The sequence below is a fragment of the Biomphalaria glabrata genome, chromosome 14 (assembly GCF_947242115.1).
Source record: "Biomphalaria glabrata chromosome 14, xgBioGlab47.1, whole genome shotgun sequence".
Taxonomy (NCBI): Eukaryota; Metazoa; Mollusca; class Gastropoda; family Planorbidae; genus Biomphalaria; species Biomphalaria glabrata.
The window spans coordinates 32,558,058-32,567,556 of record NC_074724.1 but is presented as its reverse complement, the minus strand read 5'-3'; the positions used below and the strand labels follow the sequence as shown (position 1 = coordinate 32,567,556).

The following is a 9,499-nucleotide window of genomic DNA, read 5'->3' as shown; positions in this document are numbered from 1 at the left end:
TATAGTTGCATGTCCAAGCGTCGAAAGTTTTCACTATTGAACTTGTGGACCCGGAGAGAAGAGGATATTAGCTCAGACAACTTCCTTGCTAGTAACATATTCAATCTCCGGCTTAAGTGAAAACCAAAACGAGGCGCACGACCATGACAGTTTGAAGTGGACAAGTTCAAAGATTACAAAATACCAGAACAGTCTCAACTGAAACTAAAGAAACTCTTTGAGGCTATTGCAGATATATTGACCCTTGAAGAAGAGTGGGTCAACTCCAGAGATACTACTACTGAGTGGGCCTAAGAAGTCAAAGCTTGAAAAAAATGATAAATCGATATTATTCGATACACCTTAGCAGCTTAGTAGCAAACGTTGAGAATTATCACTACTGGGCTTGAGGATCCGCAGAGGTGTAGATACTAGCTCAGAGATAGAAGATGCCTAACGTAGACGAGGCGAGAAAAATACAACATAAGTTTGGATGAGGCTATAATAATGCGAGTGGGATTTAAGGCAAAAGTGCCCCCCCCCTTTTTTTTTCAGACTTGGTAAATCGGAGCTTGAAGTACATACCTAGGCAGCATCATAGCAAACAATGGGGATGCCTATCATGACGTCGTAGCATGCTAAATAGGAAAGGCAGCCATTTTTCAAGGGTGGCGACTTATTTGGACAAGGCACGCTATTGGACTTGAGAGAAAAATCTACCTATTAAAGAAAATCGTCATACCAACAGTGACCTATGTACTCGAGACATGGAAGTCATCTGCAAACATCGAAAAAAAAAACCAACTAAATTTGGCTCAGTATTTACCGGAAACGTTGATTATTTTTCTTTATCGAGATTAATTCACGTAGTGGCCTACTAGTTAATTATTCCAGTAGTACTAGGAACACCTACTTAGGCTTCGCGGAACTCAGTTTGCGAAACACTGGACCAGACAAATCCAATGCCTGCGGGTTATGTCAACCGACAGAATAAATCGCGCTATCCAAGGACAGCATTTACATAGAAACCGAAACTAAGAGAAACGGAAACAGGGAAGTCCTCATACAACATGACCCCGCACCTTCATGGAGGACCTCAGGGCGATGGACACCTGTTGGAAAGAGGCGTCAATTCTTTCTGGAGACAGACCTCGTAGAGAAGGCTTGTCAACCAGTTCATACACACACGCATAATTGTGAGCATATAAACACGGTTGTTTTCTTTTAACTTTAAAATATAAATCTGTGTTTAAGAAAGGGTGTGTGTGTGGTTGAATGGAAGATGTTATTAAAGTTTGTTCCTAATTTGTATTTCCTTATCATTTTCCTGAGCGATAATTACATATTCAGTTCTTGTCAACAAAATCCATAGATCTGAACATGAAATTATCTAAGTTCACAATTACCAGATATAAATACTGTCCTTGTACGTTTTAATAACAACACACCAATTGTGTAGACAGGTAGCAACAGATACATCTAAATATTATCTGTAAACTCGCTTTGATAGAGCCCGACAGATAACATAAACACAATGGTGCTAGCTGCAATTAAAACTAAATTAATGGTTATTTCCAAATAATATAACCCCATTAGGGTCAATAAAAGGGAATGTCTAATCACATGTTTAATGATGCTACCAGGGGTTCTGAATGTCTGCTAATTATTTAAGAAGGTAAATATAAAATAATATTGTCATTTTCTGAGCTGTATAGCGAGGGTATGATTCCATTTCGACAAATATTTAGTGTCACATTCATTAAAAACTGGTTCTCGTTTGCAATGTAGCGGGCGGACAAAATAATTTAGCTTCAAACTAGCTTCTGCCTTGCTTTTGTTGGTGTGTGTGTGAGTGCGTTTGTGTGTGTGTTTTTAATATAAAAATGAATGTAGTTTACATTCAGACATGAATAAAACTCTAGACATTGAAGAGTTCTGTGTTTAAGATTCTATACTCTAAGTACATGGTCATAATCGTAATTAGCAGCTTTGAGTTTCACTCCTAGTCCTAACAGAGTGTGCTACAGTAATAGAAACATGTTTTTGAATAGGATGGAAAGAACTTTTTAAGTCCATAGATAATAATATGCAATATGCCAACATAATATGCAGGGATCTATACCTTAAGAAACCATACGACATGATTCTTCCGTGGGACCCCTCTGTGGTGGTGAGCTCAGGTACTGTTGAAGAGTTAAAATGATGTCATCGTCTGGAATATACATTAAACTCTGAGTTTAATTAAAATAATTAGATCTACTTTAGTTGTAACTTTGAGATTTAATAAGTGTTTAAAAAAAAAAGAAAAGGGGATGTTTTTATAAGATTTTTCACGCAACGGAAAATGTCGCCGACGAGTCTAAGGTGACTGTTAGCTGGAAATGGATATACGTAATCAAACGCAGGTCATATCTATATGGAACGTGACGCAAGTGCTAACAGAGCCTGGATATTATGACGTCATTGTGTCGCAGGCGACCCTGTCCATCTTCGCGGAGGTGGTGGACTTGTGGATATCGCTGGTGGTAGCTTTGCTTGGCGTGGTCACCAACGTGCTCACCATAGCAGTCTTTTTCCGGATGGGGTTCCGGGACAGCGTCAACATTACCATGACGACCATCGCCTTCTGGGACCTGACCAGGTCGCTGTGCGGGACCCTGTACCGCCTGTGCGGGCCCATCTCCTGGTTTTCTGTCAGCCTCGGCAGGGCCTGGCAGAACATCACAGTCACCAACATAGTCTACCTCAACATCATTTCCGGGAATGTCTCTTACGTCATCGGCGGGTACGTGGCGCTGGAGAGGTGCCTCTGCGTCAGCCTGCCGTTCAAGGTGAAGGCCATCGTGACGCCCCGGTTGACTCTCGCCATCTGCGCCGCCCTTTCGCTTATCGTTTTCGCGACCTTATTTCCAATCATGCTGACGCTGGAGTACCGCTGGGTAGCCCCAGTTCAGGGCGGAACTCCTTTCGTCATTTACCAATTCACCGACTTCTACCACATCTACGGTCCGAGCTTTATGGAAGTCTACAAGTACTTAAGTTTCGTCTACCCCATCGTCAGCCTGACCGCTATGGTCATTAGCACTCTCATCATCGCCTTCCATCTTCAAACCTCCTCTCAATTTCGAACTTCCGCTTGCACCGTTCCTCGGGAAGGAAGCAGCGAATCGAAAACTTCCAGCAAGGAGAGCCAGATCATCAGGATGCTGCTGGTGGTCATTTTGTCCCACATTGTGGTCCTAGTGCCGCGCGTGGTCCACTACGTGGTGGAGATATTTGAGCCCGAGTACTACATCCTGAAGAGGTACAACAACATCTTCTGGCTTGTGGTCTACTTCATCTTCCTCCTGGACTTCGTCAACTCCGCCGTGGGGTTCTTCATCTTTTACGCTATGGGATCCAAATTTAGGAAAACATTTGACGCCATGTTTCGGCGCCCTGGTTGGTGTGCCAGAAATAAACATTAAAAACGGTGTAGTGTTCCTTCCGTAGCATACAGCCATGTGAATAAAAGAACATTCGTCTATAAATTATAATTTTAAAGAAAACCCAGCTCTTAGCTTTAAAAACTTAAATTGCAAATGTCTACGCAATAAGTAAGCAATTAAGGCTTCTTTACGCTTATTAAACGGATTCCTACATATAAAAGCAACAGTTTTCATTCTATGTGTATAAAATACCGAATACGTATCTACAGTGTTCTCGTTAAATAGAAAGATGGCTGTTTTTATCACAAACAATTTAACTTTTTATTTTAAAACAAAAGCTTATATTAAGCGTAGTGGATCAATTAGTTTCGATCAGTCAAGTAATTAAATCATAAAAATAGATCTAGGCTGACAATAATAAATCTGTTGGCAGGTAAAAGAAATATTTGTGCAAAATTTCAGCTTGAACCGAGAATGGATGTGGCAGAAATAACGTTTAAAAACTTTTTACCCAGACGGACAGACAGACAGAGTGAGTTGATAAAAGCTTTATAAAAAAAAGAGTGACAGCCTAAAAGCTTCTTAGAGCCTTTCAAGTATTTGGATCATGCGGTAAAAAGCCAAAAACAAAAGCTCCCAGATTGTACAGTAGGGTAGGGGCAATAAATGATACTGGTAATTGAATTCGTGTTGGGGGGGGGCGTTTAAAGGGGGCCGTGCTGAGTAAAAGTAACAAATACAAAGATTTAATTTTTATAGGATAGGAGGTGGGGCTGAGGGAAGGGGAAACCGGAAAAAAAGGGGGATGAAAGTGAAGTGATCTAGAATTCAGAGGCCAGATGTGAGTCTGTTTGGGAGGGGGGGGGCGTTTTAAAGCGCAACGTTTTTATGAAACCTAACATAGCATATACATATATATGTATTCATTTATTTATCTATATATATATTTTCTCTCTTTTGTGCTCTCGTAAGATAAAGAGGCTCTGGGAGAAGGTTTTTGTACTGCCATACATCAGCTTACATCGGGGGTTTGAACACACGCCGCCTTACCCTAACCAAGCAGTTTATACACTCGGTCTCAATTTCAATAAAGATGCGATCAATAATTGACATTAGATATATAATACATAACACATCTCTCTAATACATGACACAGCCTTAAAACGCATTGCACAGTCATTTAAACACATGACACTCTCTATTAAAAACATGACACAGTCTATTAAACGTGTGAGGGTCTTTTAAACATTTGACACAGTCTATTAAACGCATGACACATTCTATTACATAAAATGCATTAGACATCTCTTAAACACATGATACATTCTTTTAAACGCATGGCACAGTCTATTGCATATAATACATCTCACATCTCTTTAACACATGATACTTTCTATTAAACACATGACACCGTCTATTATACACATGACACCGTCTATTAAACACATGACACCGTCTATTAAACACATGACAACGTCTATTAAACACATGACAACGTCTAATAAACAACGTAAATAAAGTCAACCAATGTCTTAAATTTTATTTTAAAAAAATGTTTAGTATTCAACCAAAGTCAAGCACAAACAACTCATCAAAATATATTTACAATTTTACTTTGTATCGACACCAATATCCATGGATAAGTCAGCATGTAGCTACTACTTGCACTGGATATATTTAGTCTGTAAACTGGCAATGGATATGGTTGCCTTCGTTCTGGCCCCATCCACCCATGGCTCTGTGGATACAGAACAAGTTTTAAACACAATACGACATGAAAGATATCTTTAGGGATGCTTCTGAGTCATGTTTAAATATCGACTGTAGAGGATGAAAATAAATATGGCGTGGATGTGGTAAGTAGATGACCCTAGGTGGTCATTGTGATAATAATAGACTGGATGTGATAAGGTTAATTACACTTGTTGGCTAGTAATGTTATAAAATAGATGAACCCTAGGTGGTCAGTTTGAAAGTGGATTTAAAACTCGACTCACGTGCAAGTGTGGAGGTATTCAGCACTTCTGGCATCATTGTGAAGGTCAACGGCCTCACCGCGGTAATGTCGGGAGCCGCAGGTGTGGCAGGCACCGGCCAGTTCATTGACCTAAAAGACATAAGGTCAATATCAGATTGCAATGTTCAATCCAGGAAACTCGTCGCCTATAACAGGTTAGATAACTCGATGAACAAGGGAAGTAACTACAGTTGCCAAAACCATTTGTTGCGAGCGTATACTTACAATGACTGGTCCCTTGGCAACAAGGGCGGTGAGGTAGGCAAGGAGGTTGTGACTGAGGCACACGGTGCCCCCTGGGGCGCCAGGGGATGGACACTCAGAGCAAGTGTAACTGAAATACAGATGAATAAAGAAAATAATTCCTTCTGCACAGAACATATCTATGTCATGTACATACAAAACAAAGGCTAGGATGGCGAGGGTTAGGTGTCACAGCATGCCATGAGAAATAAGAAGACACTTGACACATGTCAGGACACATGAGACAGTTGCTGACACCACATTTTAATCACATTATGACAAGGCAGATACTATGACACAAACATTAAGACACAAATACCTCCAAACAAACAAGTATCACATCACACACACGTCAAGACAAACAGACATCACCACGAAACACAATGCATTGCGGCATACATAAATGACGACACACGAGAATCACGACACACAGACCTCGCAATGCACATAGATCACGATACAGAGAGATCACTGCACACAGACATCACAGCTCATTCATCACGACACACTGCATCACGACACACAGGTATTGCGACACACAGACATCACGATACAAAGACATCACGACATGCAGACACCAGGACACAGAGAGAGATCACGACACACATAGAACACGGCACACATGTATTGCGACACACATACATCACGACACTCCGACATCAGGACACACAGACATCACGACCCAGGCATATCGAGACACACAGACATCAGAATACACAGACACATTGCGGCATGCATACAAACATACACCAATCACGACACACAGACATCACCATACATAGACACATCAAGACACACAGATATCACGACACATAGATATCACGTCACACATATATCACGACACACATATATCACGAAACATAGAAACATCAAGAATCACAGACATCACAGCATACATACATTACGAAACATTGAAGCATCACGACACACAGACATCACGACACACAGACATCACGACACACAGATATCACGAAACATAGAAACATCAAGGCCCACAGACATCACAGCATACATACATTACGAAACATTGAAGCATCACGACACACAGACATCACGACACACAGAAGAACTCACTGAGATCTATGAGCCTCATGGCCATTACACATGTCTTGCATATTATTCATAGCGAATGCGAGGTCGTTCACTCCTGAGGGGTGTCTAGTGGCCAGTTGCAGTGTACCGGCGTGCGCTTTCTGCATGAGAGCGCAGGCCATGTCAATGCTGGACTGAGGACAGCAGTAAGCGTAGGCCACTAGAGCAGCGAGGATGAGAAACCTGTTCATGTCTAAGGTTCGAAGCTCAGATAGATTGAAATCAACGATAAAGAACAATGACAACCAAACACAACCTGTTCGCCTTTTTATACTTTTAAAAGGTCAACTTTGTGAAGATAAAATATTTTGTCTATTTGTAGGTAAAGTGTTTCTTTTTTTTTTTCAGACTATCATTTTAAATGCTAGCATGTAAGTAAGTGTGTGAGTGTTTTAATTCTATATTTAGGAATACCATTACTGTAAAATCAAAATGTTTCTATACCAGAAATTTATTAATGATTTTAGCTATGATTGCTATGAGAAGATGGCTTTCTGATATCTGATATACATAAGAATTTAAATGCTTAATTATATTATATTTTAATAAATACTGGAACATGTTAGACATATCCTGACTGAATGAAATATAGTGAGATGTGGTGGGATTTAGTGGTATAAAGTGAGACATAGTAAATGTCAAGGTTGTCAGAGAAATATAAACATGGAGGTTTTTACATGTTAGCTTCTAGTAGCTTCGAGTTTCAACGCCAGAAAAAAAAGTAAATCATGTAAGGGGAGATAATTTTTTTTTTTTTTTTTACTAAGTCCGCTGAAGGAATTTTGGTTTTAAAAACTATGACTTTTACAACATAAAAGAATGGACAGGCTTGTCATTGAAAGACATTCTATCCAAAGCAAAAGACAGGAATTGAGAAAAACGGTTAACAGATCTTGTGTGGTGTCCCAACGGTTCAAGGGGACATGAAGGATCGGTGAAGTTGAAATAGAAGACACCAGATTATATCAAGATACCAAAATGAGCTCCTTCAGTCCATAAATTTCAAACCTAATGGTAAACCTACATTTTTGAATGCGTTGTAGAAACTGAATTATATAATGTATTAATTCTTGATCTTAATTAATTTTTTCATTATATCTAATGGGCTCCATCATGGACATACGGTGGCAAGACCGCACTACAAACAGCGATGTCCTTGCGAACGCCGGTATGGACAGTATAGAGGGACAGGGTCCGACAGTTACGCAAGGCAGGGCACGTCTCCCGTACAGGAGATGAACGTATACCAAAGGCAGTCTTTTTGGGTGAGCTGAAAGGTCGACGTAACGCGGACACGCTTCAAAGACCAGCTTAGGCGTCAACTTGTCTTAGCTGACATAGAAGAGAGCACCTGGTTGCATGCGGCCTCAGAACGAGACAGCTGGAGGTCACTCACGAATGCCGCGGGATACACATTTGAGACAAAAGAAAATCCGCTGCCGAGGACAAACGCAGATGCAGACAATGGTTATGCTTGCCCTGGATGTGGGAAAAAATGTAGGTCACAGCTGGGGCTGCGCAGCCACGGAAAATACTGCATTCTTCACTAATCTTCGGACTCGAATACAAGCCTTATTATATCTACTGAAATTATAAAATGTCTATATTTAGTAAACAGGAAACGTGTGTCCTCGTGTCTATACCATTGGATATTGCGTCATCAGATGGTCAAATCTAATTTCCGAAAATGCCTGGTCATTTTTACCATCCGATTCCATTGTAACAGTAGACATAAAAGAATGTAGTGATTTTTTAACTGGGGTGATACTTTGAAAATAAATCGTTAATATCATTGTTTGTATAAATTTGTAAGTTTATGTATGTTTATTGGAATTAAATTTATCAAATCGGCCATGTGATTGGCTTACTTTAATTAGAAAGTGTTCAACTGTGTGTGTGTGTGTGTTTGTATAAAAAGATTTGGTGATGATAAAAAATTAAAATAAAAAGATTATGGCTTTCCTTATCTCAAGGCCATAAAATTGTAAGAACTAACATATTTGTTCAGATGCAAGCCTATCTCTGTAAAACATTGTTGTTGCTTTTTTTTCTTAAAATCACAGAAAAAAAAATTCCTACAAGGCTTTCTATTGGTCATGGCCACGGGTGCATTTAAGCCTTTCGCACCTTGGTTGTTACGCCCCAATATGATAAAATCTTTGCCATTTAGCCAAAACCTCCTCCCCACTGATAATCAACCTCCTTTCTTGTGCTATATTTTATTGTGACATCTTAGATCTCTGAAATACTTTAGATCTATATAACGCGATTTAATGATATGATAGTGAATTAAAAAGTAAAGTTCCCTTTTCAGACTCTTTTTCTGCTAACGAGGTTGTCATGTGGCCAGCACAACGACCAACCGCCTTTACTTTTCCCCAACTTATATCAGGTACCCATTAGAGCTGGGTAGACTCGAAGGGGCCCAAAGATCTCGAAATTAAAAATCCCAGTCTTCACCAAGATTCAAACCCGTAGATCTGTAGATATCTGTACATTTCTATTTCACAGCAGAAGAGAAATCGAAGTCAAATGTATTTTAAACCATATCTCTATTGTCACAGTTCTTCTTCAAAGATGAATCCAAAATCTGTTTTCCTGAGTTTTTTTTAAAGTACACAATTACCTCTGGAAGGGAAAAAAAACAGCAGGAAAAACAAAAAACTAGGCTAAGTCTGTTTTTAAAATACTCAGAGATTGAGCCGTGTGCAAAACATCGCATGACATTACCATTACGCGC

The 9,499-nt window shown here is 39.8% G+C and overlaps 2 protein-coding genes across 2 annotated transcripts; one reads left to right on the top strand and one right to left on the bottom strand.

Moving 5' to 3' along the window:
• The first annotated feature begins 2,360 nt into the window (after nt 1-2,360).
• On the top strand, nt 2,361-3,446 carry LOC106065142 (N-formyl peptide receptor 2-like). Its single transcript, XM_013223899.2, has one exon. The coding sequence runs from the start codon at nt 2,361-2,363 to the stop codon at nt 3,444-3,446; it is 1,086 nt and encodes a 361-aa protein (XP_013079353.2).
• A 1,487-nt stretch (nt 3,447-4,933) lies between these two features.
• Nucleotides 4,934-7,028, bottom strand: LOC129922949 (uncharacterized). The gene is made up of 4 exons (XM_056011275.1): nt 6,742-7,028; nt 5,650-5,758; nt 5,405-5,514; nt 4,934-5,145 (listed from the first exon to the last, which is right to left on the bottom strand). Exons 1-4 carry the CDS (start codon nt 6,948-6,950, stop codon nt 5,085-5,087), a joined length of 489 nt encoding a protein of 162 aa, XP_055867250.1. The 5' UTR covers nt 6,951-7,028; the 3' UTR covers nt 4,934-5,084.
• Nucleotides 7,029-9,499: the final 2,471 nt, after the last annotated feature.

Coding starts and splice junctions, on each gene's coding strand:
- LOC129922949 (XM_056011275.1), bottom strand. CDS start 6,950: ATGAACAGGTTTCTCATCCTCGCTGCTCTAGTGGCCTACGCTTACTGC. Junction 5,515..5,649: donor TTGCCAAGGGACCAGTCATT/GTAAGTATACGC, acceptor TATGTCTTTTAG/GTCAATGAACTGGCCGGTGC. Junction 5,146..5,404: donor GAATACCTCCACACTTGCAC/GTGAGTCGAGTT, acceptor CTGTATCCACAG/AGCCATGGGTGGATGGGGCC.
- LOC106065142 (XM_013223899.2), top strand. CDS start 2,361: ATGGATATACGTAATCAAACGCAGGTCATATCTATATGGAACGTGACG.